At 40.9% G+C, this 23,334-nt stretch overlaps 1 protein-coding gene across 1 annotated transcript in view; it reads right to left on the bottom strand.

The window, feature by feature from the left end:
• Nucleotides 1-22,717, bottom strand: part of NWD2 (NACHT and WD repeat domain containing 2) — a 199,729-nt gene extending 177,012 nt beyond the window's left edge. The window contains exon 1 of the mRNA XM_025385583.1: nucleotides 22,567-22,717. Coding sequence (XP_025241368.1) covers nucleotides 22,567-22,717 — 151 coding nt within the window. The remainder of the gene's footprint in view (nucleotides 1-22,566) is intronic.
• Between the last annotated feature and the right edge of the window lie 617 nt (nucleotides 22,718-23,334).

The raw sequence follows: 23,334 nt of genomic DNA, 5'->3' as shown, positions 1-23,334 counted from the left end.
CTATTCTGCAATAATTTTAAATTAGCATGAACATTATTTATTCCTGGCAGTACAGTCATAGAAGAGGTGCCAGCACCAAAAGATCATTTGTACTTAGACTACAGTTTTCTGTTTCTCTTTATTCCCTTTATGACCACATGAGTTTTGTAATACACTATTCTCTTTGCTATATGTCCTTCTCCTACCTAAATTCGACTCATCTTTCAAGTCCCAGTTTAAGCTGTAATATTTTCTCAAGTCATTAAACTCCATAGTGCACTTAATTTCTCTTAATTTTCAGCACTTATTTTAATTAACTTTGAGCTGCCTCGAGATATCTCATGTTAAAGTATTATTTTCACCCCAATTCAACGTTTTTACTGTACATTTACTATGAGTATTGCATAGAATAAGGTGCTGAGTGGGAGGGGGTGGTGTGAAAATGAGAAAGACATAATCACTTGCTTTAAGAACTCAGTATGTCAGCAAGAAAAACAGGACAAAATAAAAGTGGTATAATTAATGATATAAATTAGGAAAAACATAAACAAAATATAATGGGGTTTGAGAAGTCACACTAAGTTGGTAGTGACAGTAAATAATTCCTTCCTGTGAAAAGATTATTTTCCACATTTCCTATCTCTAGCTTCAATATATGATCATCTCACCACAGCGATTGGTCTAAGTGTTGGACATGTGACCTCAGCCGAGCCAATCAGAGTCCTTCTCTCAGAATTTTTTTCAAACTCTAGCTGAAGGAGACAGTCTCTTTCTTTCTGGCTAAAAGTTGTAAAACTGTAAGCTTGAAGTAACCTGTAGCTACATCAACTACGGCCAAAGTTAGAAGAGTTGATCTGACAGAACTTGGGTATGCATGCAGAGAGAAGTAAAAATAGTCCAGATCATGTTCAAGTTCCTGATCATAGCTGTTTCTAAGGCCAGATCCACCCCTGCTCTGTGTTTAAACAATTCAATTACCTGAGTTAACAGTGGCTCCAGATCTTGCTTAAATGTATTTGTTGGGCTTCTGTCACCTGCAACCAAAATCTCTAGACTAATTTGGGAAAATCAGAAATATTAAATGGAGAACACAGCATTTGAGATTGGCCTTGAAGGAGGGGTAAGAATCTAGAAAGTGAAGAGGTTATAGAAGAACTCACCAACGAAGACAGAGGGTAGGGAAAGGGCAGGACGGTAGCCAGAAAGAATGAATTTAGACTTCCGGTAGGGAATGAAGCTAAAGAGGAAGACTGGAGTGTTCTTAAAGAATCTTGAAATTTAGCCTGCAAATATTTTTCTTTTCTGTTTAAGGTTTCAATGTTGTGGTAAGCTAAATAATGGCCCCCTGACAGATGTGCACAGCCCATCTCTGGAAGCTGTGAATGTTACCTTATGGCAAAGGGGACTGACTTTGCAGATGGGATTAAGCTAAGGATCTTGAGATGGGGAGATTATTTTGGATTATCTGGGAGGATCCAATATCATCACAAGGGTCCTTACAAGAGGGAGGCATAAGGATCAGCATGAGAGGAGGAAATAAAACCACGAAAGCAGAATCAGAGAAGGAAATGTGGCAGTGGAAGCAGAGGTCATAGAGAGAGAGACAGATGGGAGGGATGTCACGCTACTGGCACTGAAGATAGAGGAAGGGGCCATTAGCCAAGAAATGCACGTAGAGTCTAGAAGATGCAAAAGGCAAGGAGACAGGTTCTCTTCTAGTACCTCCAGAGAGAATGCAGACTTGTCAATACCTTCAGTGAAACTGAATTCGGACTTCTGACCTCCAAGACTCAAGACAATAACTTTGTGCTAACTTGTTATAGAAGCAATAGAAAACGAATACAAATGGTTTTGTTCATTAATTTACTTTTTAACTTTCCAGATATCAATGTTAGTAACTATATTGTAAGCTCCTGAATGTCAATCCCATGTCTCATACTTCTGTGTGTCTTTACACAGAGACTATGCAGTTAGATCCATTAAATCTTGTCTAATTTACTGCAGTAAATATTAGAAGTATATCATTTTATATCTGGATCTTGAGTTCCTTATTTTTTTCTTAAAGAATGATTCAGTATTATCATTCATATCACAAAGTGTTCCTTTATTTTCTTTCACCTCCCTCACTTTTTGGGGAGCTTTTTAAAATCAAGTCACAGTACAGGCTGGAGTTGAGCTTTAGATACATTTTTGATCTGATTTTACTATTGTTTCAATTTATGTCAATTTGCACACTACATGGCTGGGAGATTAGTTTCCTGGCTCATTCTACACTACAGATTCTTCAGTAAGCACCTCTAGCATATGCTAATAGTGTAAACGTTGTGGAAAAAAGTTATGCCAGAAGCAGACTCTACATTTTACTTTTTAACTTGTACGTGTCATTTTTATTAGACAGTGGTATTATGTTGTGAAAATATTTAAAAAACACATATCCTTTATATAATCAGTTTTTTATACAACTAAAATGGGAAATTAAATTAAACTGTAACTCCATTAATAAAAAAGGGTAGATGCTGTTTTGCTTCTGATTTTCTTACAGAATAAAGACTCATTTTTACATTTTACCTTTGAACTTTTGAAAATGTCTGGTTATATGTTAAAAGCATTTGTTTTTCTTTGATTTGATGAAGCAGGGAATTTTATAGTGCTATTGCCTTAACAGCTTTGAAATACAGATTGAAATATCTGTTTGACATATGGACACAACCAGATATAAATACATTCAACCTCCTTGGGCAAAAAATCTCCAGAACACCCAGTTTACTGGCTGCACAACAAAATGACCTATTTAGGAAAAAGGTCAGCTGGTTATGAAAAAATTAAAAAGATGAGCAAAACAACTTCAGGAGGGAGGTAGAGAAACATCATTTTACTTACAGGAGAGAAATTACCAAAATCACACATCCACCAAACGGAAAGTAAGCTCTTCGGAAATGTTAGGGATATACGAGCTTTATTCCAGCTATTTAACCTACTCAAATTCTTCTTCCTATTATGTCAGAAAGGACTGATTAAAAAGAAAACCACCCATTACATCTGCAATCAGCCAGGCACTAAATTAAACTGACAGTTATCTGTTCAAACTGGGATTGGATAGACAGACTGAAGGATTCTGGGTCCAAAAATCTCCTTTGATTGAATGGGTTGGTCAGTCCAATCTGAAATGAAAGCAGCAGCTACTAACTACCTTGTTGTCCCTCTCAAAAATCTCTATCCTAACAGGCATCAGATACTATCCTAGTGCTCTCTTTAATTACCATGTTATTTAAGAGATGACCAGAAAGTATTATTTAATCTCATTGTTCACAGGCATTGAATAAATGGTCTGAAATAAAGGCAATAGTCAACTGCTTCCAATGACCATCTAAAATTCTATTCCTAAAGTATCATTTCATTTCTTTTTTCAAAAAATAACTCAGGGCCAGTTCTAGTCTATTAGTAACTCTTGTATTTAAATAATTTCTGTTAAAATTTATAAGGACTGAATATTCTCCTCCTCTCCCTCTTCTCTTTCTGGCACATGCTCACTTTACTAAATAATTCTACTTCTACTCTAAATCATCATAACAACAATTAGCATTAATCTGCCTGGTATGTGCCAGGCACAGTGCTAAATGCCTTCAATACATTATATCACTAGCTCTCCTAAAACCTTAAAAGTCTAACACTATTATAAGCCCCATTTCAAAGATGAGGAAACCAAGGCTTAAAGAGGTTAAGGAGGAAGTCGCCCTGCGACAAAGTGGCAGAGCCCTAATACCCCACCTAGCACTTTCTGATCCAGAGTCAAAACCCAAACAATCCTTGCTACTGTTGACATACTGAAAGCTTGTATAACCCATGTTCCCTCAGTCGCCAAGCCAGACTGAGCAAGGGAAAGTGATGGACAGTTCTGGTCATGCATTAATGTTCCTGGAATGAATAAAAAATAGTCAGTATGATTCTTGATCATCTTGGGTACCTGCTATGAAAATGCAGCTTCTGTGTCTTCCTTGTGAGCCATTACACTTTCCTGCTGCAACTACAGGTTCTAACAACATAAAATGCCCTGGGATCTCAGCATCTGTGAAAGCTGGACTGTGCAGCTCCTGTTGTCCCTGGTGGGGGTAACATCACAGCTGCTGCTAAGCTGCAAAACGCCACAGGTGACATTCACCTAGGACTCTGCTGAGGCTATAGCTACCTTGAGACAGATACAGTAGGACTCGTGGTCCTGGCTCCATGAACTTTATGATGGGCTCCCAAATGGTTGTTGCCTTCATTTCCCCTCTCAAATAATTTTTAGTAGGTTTTCTAGGAGCTTTGGTTGGAGGATGTCGCAGTGAATCCACCTGGGGCTATATCAAGAAGCACCCTGTGCCATCATGTTCTAGCGTCCAGAGACCAAGTTGGACTCTACCTCTACAACCTCAGAGATAATTTTCTGTCTTCTCCGGCCACATATGAACAGAAAACCTTTCCCTCTTATTATGAATCTTATTCTCAAGGGTTGGACCAGTTTGCCACGTGCTCCTCTATAGATCCAATACAACGTCTCTCATCCATTTCCATTTTATTTCCAAGGTACCTGGGTAGTTGAGAAGATCAGCTTAGGTTCCACACTTCACTACCTCCCAGAACACTGAGTGAATTGCTGAGTTTCTGGAGTGGGTGGGGAAACCCAGATCAAATATAACACAGCTATCAGAAAACGTACATCCCAGTGAATGCCATCTTACTTTTTTCCCCAAGAATATTGGCCAGTCATCAGGGAAATGCAAATCAAAACTACAAGGCGATATCACCTCACCACTCTTAGGATGGCTATTATCAAAAAGACAAAAGGTAGTGTTGGTGAAGGTACGGAGAAAACAGAAGCTGTATACTGTTGGTGGGAAGGTACATTGACACAGTCACTATGGAATCTTCTCTTAGAATCATTTTTTAAAACGAATTGAATCAATGAGTGAATGTGTTCCTTAAATGAATAGTGAAAATCCTTATCCTTTGTGGGTAAAGTTGGCTTCTATGAATTACAATGAGACAACATGCAGGCTCCATATGATCCAGCTTCCACGAGTTCCCTAATCTTATTTCTTACCATAGCTGATGCTCCATAGGCACACACAGGTACAGTTTCCTGAATGTTTGTAGATGGCATCTATTCCGGTTGGCTGGTTGGCTGGTGTCTGCCACACAGGGGCATTAAATTTTTTTTTGAAAATTACCCTTGTCTCCATCTACTTTCCAGTACAATGACCTTGCTCTTCCTTGAACACCCCAGTCGTGCTCTGCCACAGGCCCTTTGCACTTGATGCTTCATTGGGTAGAAATGTTTGTCCTCCATATATCTGGTTGGTTCCCCCCTTTACTGTTACTATTTCTGTTCAAACAATATCTCATCAGGCAGACCTTTTATGACCACCCATTAACTGGGAGAGAGAAACTGCCCATTATACTTTCTCTTTACCTTGCTTTGTTTTTCTTCACAGTAGTTATCACCACCTTCCACAAACTTTACAAATATTTTAATTGATTTTGTATATTTACTTTATGGTCCCCCCATCAGAATGTGAGCTCCATGAAAGTAGGGGCTACGTGTATGTTTCTTTGATAATGTAATTATTTAAACATAGTTACTTAACATAGTTAAATTCTACATCTTCAGGGTTTAGAACAGTGTCTTGCATGCAGAAGTCCCTCAGTAAACACTTGTATGATTCTTGCGAATTTCATGGAAAATGGGTGTCTGTGAAGTAAGAAGGCAGGCCTACTTTTGTGGCTTACAACTTACTTGTGATAGCAATTCTTCAAAAGCACTTTTTAAAATGTTTATTATAAATACGGCCTCCTCAGATGTCAACCTTGACAGACAGTTGGAAATAAACATTCTGGTTTAACATAAACAAACAGAATATAAATGTTTCCTAACTGTATCATCATGTTACACGTCCTCCCCTCTTCTATTGAGTGGGCAACAAAGATACCGCCAGCAGATAAGCCTTTGTTTAACGCATGCCAGCTGGTTGAGCCATGCCTGACGTGTCCTTCTTCACTAGCTGAGTCCTCAGCATCTCCTAGATAAGGAGAAAATGGAGCTACTAATTATAATGGTGATTAGTTCTAGTTAATGTTTAATAAAAACTCATTGTGCCAAGCATGTGTTAAACACTCTACAAGCTTTACCCTCAGATGAATCCTAAGATATTTCCAATTTTAAAAATAAGGAAATTGATGATTGGATAAATTAAGTAACTTGTTTAAGGTCACTGAGTCAGAAAATGGCACACGGCAAGGTCTCAAACCCACTGCTTCCAACTCTACAGTTTGAATTTTCAACCTCTACTGTTCAGAAGTCCCTGTATCATGTGTTATACGTGCATACATAATGGATTCTATTACACAATTCAGGATGAAGATCAGATCCCTTCTATCCAAGGGTTCACACTCTGCCTGCCTTATCCCAAATTCAATGATTAAAAAAAATCAATCTAATAGTCTTATTTGTAGGCCTAAGGAAGATGTCTTTTATACCTATTTTACCCTACTCATACCTTCCAGTTTGAATAAGGAACAGTTGGGAAGGTGTTTCTAAATCCTGGAAATATTCCTCACAAACTTGGTTGTACTCCTTGTTATACTATCCACGTTCAAATAATAAATAGTTTACATGTATTAATACATTGTAGTTTCAAAACTGCTTTCCCCTCCATTATCATGATAAACTATTACAGGAAGGACAGCTGGTATTATTACTATTTTTCAGGCAATGGAGTAGATGCACTCACAAAGTTAGGAAGAAAGAGCAAGATCCCACATTTTCCCTCCATAAAATAAACCGCCCAAATAACACTGTTGGGGAGTTTCAGAGAAATGGAATAATGTAATACTGCAGCTTTCAAAGAGGCCCCGGAGAACCTGTTTGTCAACCACCTCATTCTGCAGAGGAGAAAAATGAGAGTCCCAGAGAGAATGCCCATGGTCACAGAGCTACTGTATAAACCAGAAGTAGAAGCCAAGATGTTTCAGTCCATTTCATGCCCTCTTCCCCTCATGGTGTCTCAAGGACAAGCATGTCACACCTCATGCACCCATGACATTATTCGAAAACAAGAACGCTCTCTAGTGAAAATGCTCCAATTACTCCCTTCTAAATGGCTGTGACACAAGCCTGATGGTACATGATCTAAATGGAACACAAAATGAAACTGCCCATAAAAATAATGTTATAGAGAGTGGCAAGGTTCCTAACTTGTCCCCAAAGTCATAATGCAGCCAAACCATAGTACAAACACTATTTGATTTCTCACTGTTCCTGCAAGAAAGGCATGGGAATTTAAAACTTCACTGCTGTTCTCTAGTTTCATGGAAATCTCATCTCTCTTCTTCCCTCAGTGGCTCCTTCCCTGGAGGGTAGGAAGACATCCATTTCTTCCCACTCTCTACCTTTTCTCCTGGCACTATGGTAGAACTTGGGGAGCGACACCCATGGATTGCGGCTGTTTGGGAGCTCTGGCCTCCAGGGGTGGGAACTGTAGGGCTGCATCTCTATAACCATCCCTGTGGGGATCCTGCTGTCCTCTAGGTGAGGCCCTGTCAAGCTGGGGTAAAGTAATAGGGTAGCCTCAGGCATAAAGTGGTTGGTATATTGACAGATGGTTACATCTACTGGCAGCAACAGGGACAGGGACATGAGAAGGATAAGATCTGTGACCTAGGGTGGGCCCTGCTGTACCTGGCCCTGCAGGAATTTCCAGGACTCAGGTCAGGAGGAAGACACTTCATGCCATGACCTCCTCTTCACTGTCTCTTAGCTATTTAAAAACTCAACAAGTACTGGCCGGGCGCGGTGGCTCACTCCTGTAATTCTACCACTTTGGGAGGCCGAGGCAGGTGGATCACGAGGTCAGGAGATCAAGACTATTCTGGCTAACACAGTGAAACCACGTCTCCACTAAAAATACAAAAAAAAAAAAAAAAAAAAAAAAAAATTAGCCGGGTGTGGTGGCGGGCACCTGTAGTCCCAGCTATTCGGGAGGCTGAGGCAGGAGACTGGTGTGAACCTGGGAGGCAGAGCTTGCAGTGAGCCGAGATCGCGGAACTGCACTCCAGCCTGGGCGACAGAGCAAGACTCCGTCTTAAAAAAAAAAAAAAAAAAAAAAAGAAGAGACTCAAAGACACAGTGACAACTGTCCATTTTTATGCTGAGATTCTATGAAGACTAAAAAACCGTGTACAAATATGGTTGGACAAAAAGCGTATGACCTAATGGGAACAGACTAAGTGGGGAAACCCAGCATGGTCTGTCTGTTCAGATGCTTCTTGGCCTCTCAGTACAGCATTCCTTCCTCCGAGATATGGGGTGGGACGCTTTCTGGACTTTCTTCATTAGTAGGCCTGAGGAAGATGTCTTTTATGCCTATTTTACCCTACTTATATCTTCCAGTTTGAATAAAGAACAGTTGGGAAAAAAAAAAAAAAACCTCAGCAAGTATTTATTGAGCACCTATTTTGTATGCTAAACGCTAATTATATCATACCACAATATTGGCTTAGAAGGCAGTTTAAGTCTTACATGTTTGGAAAAGTTTTAAGCAAAGAGCAATGCTTTGCTTTTATATAGGGTTCACTGTATGTTTACTACAGCAGAATTTAATCTGCAGAACTGCATGAGATACAAAACATAGAGTTGCATTTCTTTTCAACAGATAGGAAAACCGAGACTCGGGGTTCTAGAACCTGCTCCAGGTTACACAGCTCATAAACACTAGGCGGTGCATAATCTAGATTCTGGTGCTGTGATTCTAACATGCTCTGGTATCAAATGAAACTGATGTCCTTGAAATCTGTACTGCTATCCACCTTACAGGTGCAGGTGCTGGCAGAGAAGAAATTTACATACACATTTTGAGGTCCATGGAGCGTTAAGAGTACACCCCTTGTGCTTACCCGCCCACTGGAGCAGCCTCTACAGCATGGGTCTGCCTTGATCCTACTTGTGATATTAGGAAAAGTGAAATTCATGTTTTCCCTTGACACAGTTAAGACTAATTTTCCAAAAGAAAAAAGGTGAGGGAAAACAAAACAATTATACAATAAGCATAAAGGACAAAGAATGATTTTCTAATATTTTAAAAATCTCAGCAAAAGAACCAAAGCATTTAGCTGAGCCCTATATTGCCTCTTCTTCAGATAAGCACACTGGCTGCATCGAGGAAAGCAGGCTCCTTGCCTCCCTCCACCTGCTGACGCTCAGACTGTCTCACTGTCCTGGAGAGGCTGGACTGTCTCAGTTTCTAGCCCTTTTCAAATTCCAACCTTAATCACAAAACCCATTTCTGTTTCAAAACTCCTGGATGCCTGGGCCTTCTCCCTCATTCCATTTCACTCTGAGATCTGCAAGCTTGAACTAACAAATAAATGATTAACACTTTCTAGATTCAAGTCATCATCCACCTATGCTCAGTCCCATTCACTGACTCACTCAAAAGACCCATCTCTAGCAACCACCTCCATCTCCAAACATCTGCACCTCTAGGAGCACAAATGCTCTTTAGTTGCTATAATGTGAACTTTCAATAACCATTACAAGAACACAATAAGAATGATCAACTTACAGTGAAAGTTGGTTGGGTCATTCAACAATAGTAACTACTTGGAATTAAATCATCTTTCAATCATGCATGAGATTTGTACCAAAATCCTGGCTAGAGAATAGTGACTGCTCATTTTTATCCAGCGTGGTCTTTCCCACATAAATGTGGGTACCACAGGCTCTTTGGAACTATGAGCAAAACTATGCAAATCTGAACTTAAGCAAACTATGCATTACAGTCTAAAAGATTAAAAGGACCAGAAAAATGATATATGAACCTTTATGTCGGTTTAAAGCAACATTAAAGGAATTTTTTGAAAGAAATTATAATTTTTTAGAATAAGAATTTAGCACATCTAACTTTAAATGGTGAAAGTGCAAACCTTTTATTCTTTGAATGTCATTTTATTGAACTCTGCTGGCCACCTGTGGTTTCAAAAGAGTTGTCCTTTCTGGTAGGTAGCTTTTTGAAAAATCAGCTAGTTTCTGCTCTATTATTTAGAGATGTAACTTATTAACTTAGTATGTTATAGTTTGGGCTGAATTCATGTTTATGTAATTAAATCATTTTAAAAATCTGGTGTTTTTATGTAGTCCCTTCTAGCTAAAAGCATATATGATCATATAGGTGGCATGATTTGAGAATAATGACCCATTTTGTGCTATGGTTTTTTTAAGAAGGAAGTTATTCAAGGAATTCTCATTTCCATAAAACTGTGATAACTCTATATTCTAGAGCTTTTAACAGACTCTGACCTATAATTTTTAAGTCCTTAGTATCTTTCAGGCATTGTTTTAGATGCCTCAGTGTAGTATTTCATTTCTTTCTCACCACTGCCTTGTGACGTAGGTGTTATTGCTCCAATTTTTCAGTTGAGAAATGAGTCTAAGAAGACTAAATATCTTATCCAAGTCTGGGAAAATCTTGGGATTCAAACCTGAATCTAACCTTCAAATTATTCATTCTTAGGACACATTATAATGTTTGTTTTCTTTTATTAATTTATTTATTGCTACATAACAAACCCAAATCAGTGGCTTAAAACAACAGTCATTCCTTTTTACCCTTGCACTTGCACCTTGGGCAGGTTTAGGTGGGAAGGCTGACCACACGGCCACAGTCAGTGGGGGAAGCTCAACCGGGGTGAAGATCTGCCTCCCAGATGGCTCATTCTCCTTGTTGGCCAGGTGGTACTGGCTGTGGCCTCCTTTCCACAGGGGTCCTTCCATGGGTCAGTGAGGGTCTAAAAATCAGTGTTTCAAAAGACAGAAATTGGAAGTGGCCAATCTCTGAATGCCTGGGCCCCAAATCTGGTACAGTAACACCTCTCCTATATTCTATTGGCCAAATCACAACCCAGATTCAAGGGAAGAAGTCACAGACCCCATCTCTTAATAAGAGAGTCCCAAATTTCAAGGGCCACATTGCAAAACCCTAAATTTCCAGCATGGCAGCGATTTCACTAAATTGTGAAATCTCCCAATTTGTGAATACTCTTATCCTTTTTTGGGTAAAACCTCCAAATGGTAGCTTCTTAGAGGAGAGAAAGATCTTTGGATCTTTCTTTTTCCTAAATATTCTTATTGTTACTGAAATTGCTTCTGTAAATAGATTTAGACTTCTGAATTTTAAAACAAAAGGGCTCATAAAGGAATTTGTTATTTTCAAGTCTTCTTTTCAGTGTTCATAGCAGATTCTCTTTTTTGTAAAGCACTTGATAACTTTGGTTAACTCCTTCCTTATCACACGGTGACTTCAGTAGTTTCTGAATTCCATTTTAATTAGAGTCTTCTAGAATATCATTAACTGAGTGAGATCTTTTCTGAAGCTACTCTTCTTTGCTTAGCAACAAACTCATATGCAGGTTCCACCTCATGTAAGTAGATTTTTCAGTCTATTTAACAGTTTCAACACATTCTTCTCCCTTTAGAAAGCTGTGATTTTACCAGTTCTGTCATCTGGGAATTTCTCGCCAGTTATTTCTTGGGCAAAATTTTCTTATTTTCCTCTGACTTGTCTTCTCTGCTTTGCCCAAATAAAACAAAACAAAAGCCTTCTCTTGGTTGTTTACACTGCTCCATTCCTCTACCCCCAGTGTCCACAGTCACACAGACACTGCACACATAAGGATACAGACCAGTTCTCATTCCACAGCAGACATTACTAATCACTGCTCTTTTCCACTGAGCCTGAATATGGTCCCCAGCTTTCTCTCTAAAGTATTCCAAGCACTGCTACTGATTCAGAAATTAGACTTACCCGACTTCCAGGATATGTCCTATTCTGTCAGGAACATTTCTTTTCCAACTATGATAATTAAGTATTTCTCATCTTTCAAATATTGTTCAAAATCCCTTATTCTAACTGAATAACCCTTCCTGGCTTCTGCATCCGTCCTCTGACATACCTGGAACCACAGCTCGTGCCACCTGTAGTGGGGGCTGGTCCCAATCCCTGGGCTCAGTAGTAACCTTAACCAGGAAATGTTTAGTATTATTTCTGTCCCAACTCTCTGGGACTCAGGGTCATATCACTCAGGCTGCAGTTCTGGCCTTGGGTTCTAATCCCAACAGCAGATTTGTACATTGTCCCAGGACCTCAGTCCTCCCTTATGATTAGGGGCTGGATCCTATTGTTTTTGCCAGACACTCTCTGCTGCCTTATTCTCCTTCACAAGTCCCCACTTCAGAAAGGGAACTTTGTGCCCAAGACATTCAGACTCTGTACCTGCCAAAACTCCTTCAATTTTTATCTAAATAAACCTTATTCTTCTGACACTCAGATAAATTAAATACATTTTAGGCCAGGCTTTGCTCACTCACTGGGTAACCCTTCAGATTCTATTAGGCTCCTTGGTATCAAATGCTTTCCCTTTCAAAAACCATGCTCTCCCTTGGATCTGGACTCCCTCTTCTTATACATGGCAGAACCAGTTCCCCACTGGCCACCCCTCTACAGTAGATGGGTGATTTTTAGGTCTGATCCTTCTCAGTCTTTCCCTTTTGGCTAAATTTGAACAGCTCATGCCACACTGGGATATCAGATACAACCTGATTCCAATTATTCCAATCAGCCTTTGTATGTAAACATCCCTTTCACAACTGCAGTGTCTGCAGTTTTTATAGTTGTTTGTCCTGCCTCTTAGATGTGTGAGTCTGAAGAATAAAGACAGCAGCACATACTGTTATTTTTACTCCCTTTGTAACATTCCACACCAACCAATGAGGTGTTTGCTAGTGCACAATGGGTATCTAATAAATACTGCAGTTGATGCTAAGAATAAAACCTGAAGGAGACATTCTGCAGCAAGAAACTCTTTGAATGACATTGTATGTAATAGATCAGATTAAATATTATGAAGGATACGCTGTCAATTTTGTGGTTTCATCTGAGTGAAATTCTGTAATACTCTAGGAATAAGACACCTGACATCTGTGCTCTGCTCTTTGTTTTGAGCATGCCATTTCACAGTCTTTGAAATATTTTGGATTGAAAATGAGATTTCAAGGAAGTATTTCATTAGAAGGGGGGTATTATTCTCTTTGAATTGCATCCAAGCTGCAGTTTTTCATCATTTTTATTAACTTTCTATCACATAACTCTCTTTTCTAATTATACATTAGCCAACACACTTCAATGTGCTGAATGAATCCTGTTTAGTTTCAACAAAAATACAAATGGAAGCTAAAGCTTTGAAGAAGTGATGCAAGCCACTGCTACAAGTTTCACATTTATTTAAATAACATGACCATTACAAGCAAAACTTAAAAAAAATTGAGTTGAACTTTAAGCTACCCAGTTTATTAGTTGCTTTATGTTTATAAACAGATTATCTTTAATGCCTGAATGCTGGTATTACAGATCTTCTGCAGCTGTTTTGGATAGGAATTCATCAATGCTTAGAGCTCAAAGTTGGTCGCTTTTTGACATTTTCCTACTGTATCAGTGAAATACATATTGCCAGAGATTTCCCAACAAAATGGAACTTTTAGTATTTCAACAAATGTTGATATGCCCAACCTGATTTTTTTAAACTTTTAAGTTCAAGATACAAGTGCAGGTTTGTTACACAGGTAAACATGTGTCATGAGGGGTTTGTTGTACAGATTATTTCATTATCCAGCTATTAAGCATACTACCCACTAGTTATTTTTCCTGATCTTCTTCCTCCTCCCAGCCTCCAACCTCCGAAAGGCCCCAGTGTGTGTTGTTGCCCTCTATGTGTCCACGTGTTCCAATCATTTAGCTCCTACTTATAAGTGAGAACATGCGGTATTTGGTTTTCTGTTGCTGTGTTAGTTTGCTAAGGATGGATTAAAAAAAGAAGAACCTTAGGCTTACTTTATCAAACCTAATTACTTCCTGTTACTCTGTAGAATCATCATTTGCCACTTTAAAAGGTGCTTGTGTGTTTTTACTTTTTTAATTTGCCAATTATCTATTGCTGCATATCAATCTACTTCAAAACTTAATGGCTTTAAACAACTTATTTATAGAGAAATATGTGACTTTTCCCAAGGCCATGCTAAGAACTTACCTTACAAATGTATTCTGGTACTGAGTATCTGAAACATGTGTACAGATACGTGTATATCGTTCCTGCTATTATCTTTAGTAGCTTGTACCTCACTGTCTTCTTTATATGAGATAATGGGCTGTGATGTAATGAGGACCCCCTGGACTCTCTTTACCTCATTTAACCTTCCCAGACTGGAAAGCAAGGGAAGAAGAAACCAGGCAATTTCTGCCCACCTGCTCACTCCTACCCCTTGGGACCTGAACTGTTCCGGGGAGCATGGCTTCACTCTCTCCTCCAGGCTCCTTGTTTTCTGGAGCAGGCCACAGGATGGAAGGTCTCTGGAGGCCCACCACCTCCAATGAGTGGCCAGAAGAATATCTAATTCTGCTATTTAGTATTAGGATGCATGAAGGCATTCTCCATTATCTTTATCAGGAAAAATGGTGATATTTTTGATCTTCTATCTGCAAACTCTTTAGTCTTTTTATCAGAAACTGATTTTCAGTTAGTTTAGAACTTGAGAGGGGAAGAAGGCTGCTATTTACTGAGTTATTCTCAGTCTTCAATAACACATAGTCATAATGACAATAATTATTAAAACTTGTTGAAGACTTACTATCATACTTGCAATGATACTGGATTATGTTCTTGTTGTCTCACATAATCTAATTATAACAAAAGGAGGTCAAAGAAACTGCAAAATAAAAGGGGGGTTGTGGTAATTTTTAAAGTCAGCTACTATTTATTCCTCCCTTCCCCATATGCACACACCTTTTCTCACATTAATAAATGGGGTCTAATTCTCCCCACCTTGAATCTAGACTAGCCCGATAACTTGCACTGATGACAGAACGCAGCAAAATAAACATTCTGGGACTTCCAAGCCCAGGCCTTAAGAGGATGAACAGCTTCCACTTCCTTTCTCTGAGGAAGCCAATCCCCTATAACGACTCTTGGGCTGGACTCCTGAAAGATGAGAGAAAAGCTGGAGACGGAGAGAAGACCCTCATGGAGGAGAACTGGGTTGCCAGACATGTAAATGAAGCCTACTGGGACCTTCCAGCCTGGCCAAGTCTAGGCTTAGCTGAAAGCAGCTGAATGACTGACTCAATTCAATACCCCATGGAACAGAAGAACCACCCAGCCAAGCCTTGCCCAAAATACCAACCACAGAATTGTGAGAAAGAAATCATTGTTGTTTTAAGCCACTCCGGTTTTGGGTGGGTAGATACATAGCAATAGATAACTGAAAGAAATATAAAATGAAACCTTTACACACTGTTTTGAATAGCAAATGGTATGATTGCTCTGATACACACTGCTTACAGAAGAATTTTAAAAGATCTATAAGCTGATTTTTTAAACTGCAAAATCATATGTATAGTTTACCTTTATAGTCCAAGTCATCCTTTCTTCCAAACCTCATTTTAAATGAGCCACCTTCAAGGGCAAACAATATCACCTCAAGACATCAGTTTCACTTCTAGCTTTCTGCTGAATGATAAAGACTATTTCTTTCTATTCCCTGTGGAGATCTCATCATTACTCTGCCTCATATTTGATTATCATGCAGAATAGTTTCCATGCCCTGGCTCTATTCATTATGTGGGGAGCCATACTAACCCCTCATTCTGACCCCCTCCACACCCCGAGTTGGTTTATATAACCCTCCTTGGTGCTCCTTTAATGATCTGTTCATATCATTAGCATACTGCTCATCACATATATATTATTTATGGAAATACCATAAGAGCAGAGACCTAGTCTGTTTTGTTCACTCTTCTATATACTAAGCACCATAACAGCACTCCATATAGAGTAGTTGCTTCATGAATATGTACTGCTTGAGTGAGTGAATGTGTCTGCTTCCCCCTGGCTAGATACTACCTCTTGGTGTTGATTATTCATTATCTCTTCCTTCCATTATCTATCTCCTTAGTACTGCAGGGGCTAAAAACCTGAAGTTTCTAGACTTGCTTGTTGCCAGGGTCCAAACGCAATTCTGGTTCTACCAAAGGGATGCACCTGCATAAGATCTGGAGGACAAAGTTCCTTCACCAGCAGTCATAGTGGCTAACATGCAGGTTTCAACAAATGTGTTTCTGCAGAGGCTGAGCAGCTACCCAGTACTCAGGGGCAGCTGTGATACCGGCAATGGCTTCTACAGTTTCCTACCCTCTGGGTGACGGCTTTGACAATATGAACTAAATACCCAGTGGTGCCCCTGACTTTTGCTCCTCCAACCCCTATAATGATTTTTGGAAGCACCTAATTCCATGAAAGATCTGGGTTAGTTTGTATTTTACTACAGCCATGTGCCACATAACGACATTCCAGTCAAGAATAAACCACGTATGTAACAGTGATCCCATAAGATTATAATACTGTATTTTTACAGTACCTTTATTATGTTTGTTTATTGAGATGGAGTCTCTGTCACCTAGGCTGGAGTGCAGTGGTGTGATCTCAGCTCACTGCTGCCTCTGCCCCCCAGGCTCAAGCATTTCTCCTGCCTCAGCCTCCCAAGTAGCTGGGATTACAGGCACCTACCACCACACTCAGCTAATTTTTATATTTTTAGTAGAGACAGGGTTTCACCATGCTGGCCAGGCTGGTCTCGAATTCCTGACCTCAAGTGATCCGCCCATCTTGGCCTCCCAAAGTGCTGGGATTACAGGCTTGAGTCACTGCATCCAGCCAACAGTACCTTTACTATGTTTAGGTATGTCTAGATACACAAATACCCTTCTGTTACAATTGCCTATTCAGTATTCAGTACAATAACATGCTATACAGGTTTGTAGGCTAGGAGCAGAAGGCTTTACCATATGGCCTACGTGTATAGTAAATGGTATCATCTAGGTTTGTGTAAGTACACTCTACGATGTTCATACAATGACAAAATTGACTAATGACACATTTCCCAGAACATATCCCTGTCATTAAGCAATGCATGACTGTACTGAGTTCTAATTTATATGCCTCTATAGACTGCATTCCTTGAGGGCAGGACATATTTATATTTGCTTAAACATACCTGCACAGTGTCTGGATCATGGTAGAATGTAATAAAGATAATAATAAAATAGCAAACATTTATTTAATATTTACTACATGCCCAGCACTGTCCTAAGTGCTTTACATCTATTAGCTTATGTAATCTACTCCATAACTCTGTGAGACAGGGGATATCATTGACTTCTTCTACAAACTGTGAAATTGAAAACAAGGAAGTTAAGCAACTTGCTCAAGAAATCACAGCATTACATAGTGGATTGAGGATTTAAATGCAAGAAACCTGGCTCCCAAGTCTAGCTATATATATTTTATCCAATAATTTCTCTGCTTGAATAATGTCTGCTTCAGGACTTAGGAGATATAACCACTAACATTTTAGAACTCATTTACTATAAGTGTCCTATGTGCATTTATCATAATATAGCAACTCAGTATATTCCCCTTGACAACTTAGCTTTTAAAGATGTTCTTGTATCAAAATGGCTGTGTATATGTGTGTGTGTGTGTGTACATATACACACATATATGCTTTTTGCAGTATTTTTTTTCCACTACTCATAATGACAATAAAAAGGGAGCCACAGAAATAATCAGGATAGTAGGAAAAGTAAGAAGAATAATGGTGAAGAATACTGAAAGGTTTCATGTGAATTTCTCAGTGCAGATATTTCTGCCTTTTGGGTGGGGAAGCAAGTTCAAACAATTGATCACTAGTTGCAGCAAATGAACCCATGTACACACATAAAGGGAAAATATGTTTCTTGCTGTTACTTCCACTGTAATGGAGAACAAACTTTCCTATGGAGACTCCAAAGGCATGAAGAGTCTGGGAAGATGCAAAGCCATGCAGACAAAAGAAAACCAAGTGGTAATGGTATGAACACCTGATCAACACTGTGGACAAGAGTTCACGACTCTCAATAATGACCAGCACAGAAATCTGAGTGGACAGAAAAATGCATTAAGTGTTCAAATATCTTTTTCTCCACTTCAGATATCTTTTTGCATGCAAAAGGTAATGCACTAGTGTAGGATGCTGTCAATTACTCCTTAGGGGAGGAGAAGTATCTTAATCTGATGGCTGCAGGTGGAAAGAAAATCTGAACACGATAGCCCAGCCTCTGTTTCCTCTCTCGTAAAATTGCCATACTCCTCTACTTCTCCATGTGTTAAGGTTTAAAGGGATCTACTCTGTCCACGAGCCAGGGAGAGTGGTCTGTGCTCTGCCCACTGCTAACAGTGACTGGGGGTAAAGCCTGTCTAATTCTTGGGTTCAATATTGGGAAAGTCCCTTGCCCACAGTTAAAACCATATTCTCCAATAAAAGTCCATATCTTTTACCTGCAATTCCAAAAATCTTCAAAGCTTTGAAAATAAAAGATTTCCTCCAATCCATCTGGTAGCAAAACCTGAAGTAACCTGAGTCCTTGATGGCCAAACCTGACCTTGACTGACATGAAGCTACTTACAATCTGCATCACTCCACTTGGAGCTTTGCTATCTGATACAAAAGCCACATGAGTCTACTTAAATTTAAATCCATTAAAATTATATAAAATTAAAAATTCATATTCTTAGTCATACTAGCCACATTTCAAATGCTCAGTAGCCCTATGTGGCTAGTGCTACCATATCAGATAGACATTTCCAGCATCACAGAAAGTTCTGTATAACACTGGCTTAGACTGAACTCATGTTTCCTTATATACTTATTCATATTCGACATGGGTTGTTACCCCAGACCCCACATATTGGACAGTATATAAGTATTTTTCCTCCAAATCTGAAAAAAGAGATTCCAAAATCATATCTGGCCCAGATGATCACAGATAATGGATTATGGATCTGCATCATTTTCATCAGTAATAAAAGTGATATTTTGGTTTTCCTTCTGTGTTAAGACTGTACCTTCCTATAAATTGATAAAGAATGAAGACAGAGAAGAGGAGGACCTTTACACTCTAATAACAGGAATCTGGCAGGTTCCTCTCATCTCCATATGCATGGGCTATTTAGGCTAATCACAGTAAAGGATTTTATGTGGGTTTTAAAATCATCTTTCCAAGGAGCTATAAGTGCTGTTCTGGCAGAAGTACAGTAGCTAAATGACTAGAAAACTTCCAAGGATTGATGAAGATGTCACAGATGGAATTTCTATGTTGGGTGGGAGGTGGAACTAGATGAAGTCCAAGGCCCATCCATTTAAGAAAATCTGGGATAATGCTATCACCTCCCCCACATGGGTCCTTCTCCAGCATCTTCCACATGGTGGGGACTAGTCAGAGGCAGATACACTTCTGGACAAGAATGTGTCAATTGGAGTCCAGCACATTCCGAAATTTCCTTGAATGCCTGGGGCTACCTCTTGGTGGGAGCAAAGTGGGTCAGCATAGCCATGTTCCCTGCCAGCTGTTCATACTCTTTAAGTCTGACAGTCAGAAGATGGTGGACAGTGCTTATCCCCCCTATCTGGATTGTCTTGTCCATGTGGTGTGAGATATTTCACAGAGATCTGTCAAGAGCCTAGGCTGGATAAAATAATATCAAGAGAAGTGTTTTCAGGGTCCTCTAGGCTCTACTCTGTTTCGCTCTGCTATATTAATTCAGGCAAGTGGTATAATTTGAGACAGCCTCAGTAATCTCATCTGCAGAACAGATGGAGCACCCCTGGTCCACTACCCTACCCTCAGAGGGTTGTTTGAGGATAGAAATCAAAATTAATATATTGAATGAACTAATACATGGGAAAGTAATTTTTTCATTCTAAAGAAATTCTATGGCCGGGTGCAGAGGTTCATGCCTGTATAATTCCAGCACTTTGGGAGGCTGAGGCAGGTGGATCACCTGAGGTCAGGAGTTCGAGACCAGCCTGGCCAATATGACAAAACCCTGTTGCTACTAAAAGTACAAAAATTAGCCGGTCGTGGTGGTGGGCACCTGTAATCCCAGCTACTCAGAGGCTGAGGCAGGAGAATAGCTTGAACCCAGGAGGCGGAGGTTGCAGTGAGCTGAGATTGCGCCACTGCACTCCAGCCTGGGTGACAAGAGCGAGACTTCGTCTCAAAAAAAAAAAAAAATTCTATTCATTCTATTATCTATTCCATTCTATTATCTTCGTTACTGATGGGGAAATTCCATGCAAGCCTTGTACAGCAATACCTATTAAAACAATACTCCAAACAAAATCCTTGCTGGGTTCTGAGTATTGCTATGAGTTCAACACAAAGCAGCTTTTATTTAGAACATAAATTGGATTTCCGCTTGTAAAGGAAAGCATGAGATAATGTTCTCTGTCTTAATTTGACAGTAGAGAGGCTCTTCAGTATTGGCCAAGAATCTAATATTGGATCGTACCAAAACACAAGCATTTGCTTTCTAAATTGCATCCATAAAGATCACACGGTCAAGTGCTGCCTCTGACAGAGCATTTACCAAGATTTTAAGGCTTCACATTCAGATCATTAAAAATGCCCATCTGTCTTTTTTATTTAATATGCCATCAGCTCTCCAATTTGGATAAAATCTGAGATCCTGCCCCTATTGAAACTTCCCAGGTAAGCTTCACGTTCGTTTTGTTTGTTAAGATCCTTGTGGAAGCTGTCCAGTTCAAACCTTAGCCAAGGGGCATGACTGGCTCCTCCCTCCTGTTCGCTTTCCTAGGGTTAATCTATGCTAAATCTTTTATTTCAAGAAACTAGGGAATTTGAAGAATAATATAGACAGGCTTAAAAAATGACATTAACCTTGAGTACTAACTCAATATTAAGCTGATAGTATAAATTCGGTATCGTTTTATCTTAGAAATTGCAAATCTAGAGAGCAAGAAAAAATTACACATATTAACAGAATTTTTATTGTATTTTAGAAGCAGCATGTTTAAAGGAAAAGAGTGATTTAGCTAGCTTCACGTCAGCAGCAGATTGAAACACATTTCATATGACTTTATTTTAAAGCTCAGAACTAAAAATGTCTAACATTTAAACATTTTCTACCAAAATTCTCTCACTTAAAAATGTTCTAGCAATATTTTAAGAAGTAATCCTGAACACTTAAGTTGCAAATTTCCTTAAATAGGCTGAATATCTCCATTTCTTTTTCCCTTTAAATCCAGATTTAGGTACAAATACTAGAAGACATCTTGGAGATAGAATGATTTTTTTGAGTGTACTGGTATCATCCTAAAAGCCTCCTTAAGTTCTTTGAAAGTGAGCTGTAAACTGATAAAAGGACAGTCGTGCCGTCTCCCCAAAGCATATCGTTTTTCTAATACGAATTAGTGCATGTTATCTTTTTGATTGTCTCCCCAACTCCTTCTCATAATGTAAGCTTTACCTCAGAATTCTGCTAGTGCTATTTTTTTTTTTCCGAAACGGTAATTTTCTAGGAAGTTACTTTTGTGGGTCTTCTCCGAAAGCTTTTTCAAGAAACCAGAACCTTGGGTTTTCAAATGAGAATTATATCCAACGATCGTTTGAATGTGGACGTTTCTCCTTGACTCCTCGACCCAAAGTCTTGTTAGAGTGCAGAAAACGATAATTCTCAAACCTCTCACCTCTGTCAGTCTCCTATAGACTCATAGCCAAACATTTTTTTTTCCTAGAAAAGAGTAATTCCTGCAGTTTTATCCAGCCCCAGTACAAATACATCCTTCCTTCCCCAACCCCCCACTTACTGGAAATGAAATCTAACGTTGAGGACTAAGGATTGGAAGGTAGTGATGAGCCAGGATTTGACCGCCCAGCGTTCAACCTCTGTGGTTGTGAATGCAACAAGAAATCAACAAGTTTTCATGGAGTGCCTACCAGGTGCCTTAAGCAGGAACATGACTGAGTAGGCCAGGTTCTAGATGCAGAAGACCAAGCCCTGTGACCCAACGGAGAAGATGACCTCATCCTGCGCCCTCCACCGCGAAGCCTGTTCCGGGACCCACAGAGCGTGTCCCCCTGGACCTCTGGTTCACAAAAGTCTGATTGGCCTCTGCAAAGGGCACCATCGCACCTGCAGGAGGAGAGTCTCAAGGAACTCACCTCGCCTCAGCTGGAAAAAGTGGCCACGGAGGGAGCCCCGCACTCAGGAACCCGCCTCAGGGAGGAGAGCTACTGTTTGCGTTTGCGGTCATCTCGGAGAAGAAACCGCTTAAAAAAGGGCGGGGGAAAGGAGGTGGTGGTGGCGGCGGCAGAATGGTGCTTCCAGGAGGGCCGGCTAATGCCTTGCATGTTTCTCGGATTGACCCAGGGGAATAACCCTGGGTGGAGAATGGGTGTCCTAATAGAAGTGAGCAGGCAAAACCGACCAGCGAGGGGAGAAGAAAAGTGATTCAAATTAAATTCCCACGCGCTCAGGGCGGCCACGGCTTTAGCTGGAGAAAGGGAGTGCAGGGCGCACCGGGATGGAGGGCGGACACACACACTCCCGCTCCCGCAGCGCGGACGGACAGAAGGACGGACGGGCAAACCCGAGCGAGAGACGTACCTTCAGGGTTGGCGCTGATGAAGACCCGGACGCTGCGGCCGGCCGGCACGAGGTGAGAGGGCAGGGCTGTGAGGTTACCAGAGAAAGCTGCCCGCCGGAGCGCAGAGTCTCGGGGACAGGGCAGCTTGGTGCCCGCGCCTGCCGGCCACATCGCCCTCTGGGAGGAAAAGCCACTGCCGCCGCCGCCACCTCCTGCTCCTCGGTTTCCTGCCCGCGGCTCCGCGGAACTGCCGGGTCGATCTCTGCAGGCGGCGCGGCTCAGAGTCGCTCCGAGCCCGAAGCGCCACTGGCGAGCTCAGTGGCGCACAGCACCCGCCGGCGACGAGCTGCCATACGGACCCTCGGGCCCCTGTCGCAGAGGTCTCTTGCCCCTCTGGGCCTCCGCTTTTGCCCGCTGCCAGGGCTCAGAGCAGCAGCCAGCTGGAGCGGGAGGTCAGCGTGGCTGCGGCTACGCGCGCAGCGCCAGTTTGCGCCGGGAAGCGCCGGCGGCCATCTCCCCGCCCGCGCCCACCGTGGGAGGAGGGGGCCGCCAGGCGGCAGGGACAGTGCGAGCGAGGAGAGCAGATGAAACTTTATGTACGAGAAGGCGTCCCGACTTTATCCGAGTCCGCCTCTCTCGGGCACAGAAATAACCTGCGGCTTAGAGGACGGCCCGGGCTTGGGCGCGGGGGCCTCGGGAGTGCGCAGGGGTCTCCCAGGCTCCTCTGTGGACAGCCGAGGGCTCCTGGCTGCCTCAGTGGTGGAGGACAAGAAATCAATTAGCCTGAG

Source organism: Theropithecus gelada, chromosome 5, assembly GCF_003255815.1.
Source record: "Theropithecus gelada isolate Dixy chromosome 5, Tgel_1.0, whole genome shotgun sequence".
Classification (NCBI taxonomy): Eukaryota; Metazoa; Chordata; class Mammalia; order Primates; family Cercopithecidae; genus Theropithecus; species Theropithecus gelada.
The sequence above is the reverse complement of the archived record's forward strand: the minus strand, read 5'-3'. Positions and strand labels throughout refer to the sequence as shown.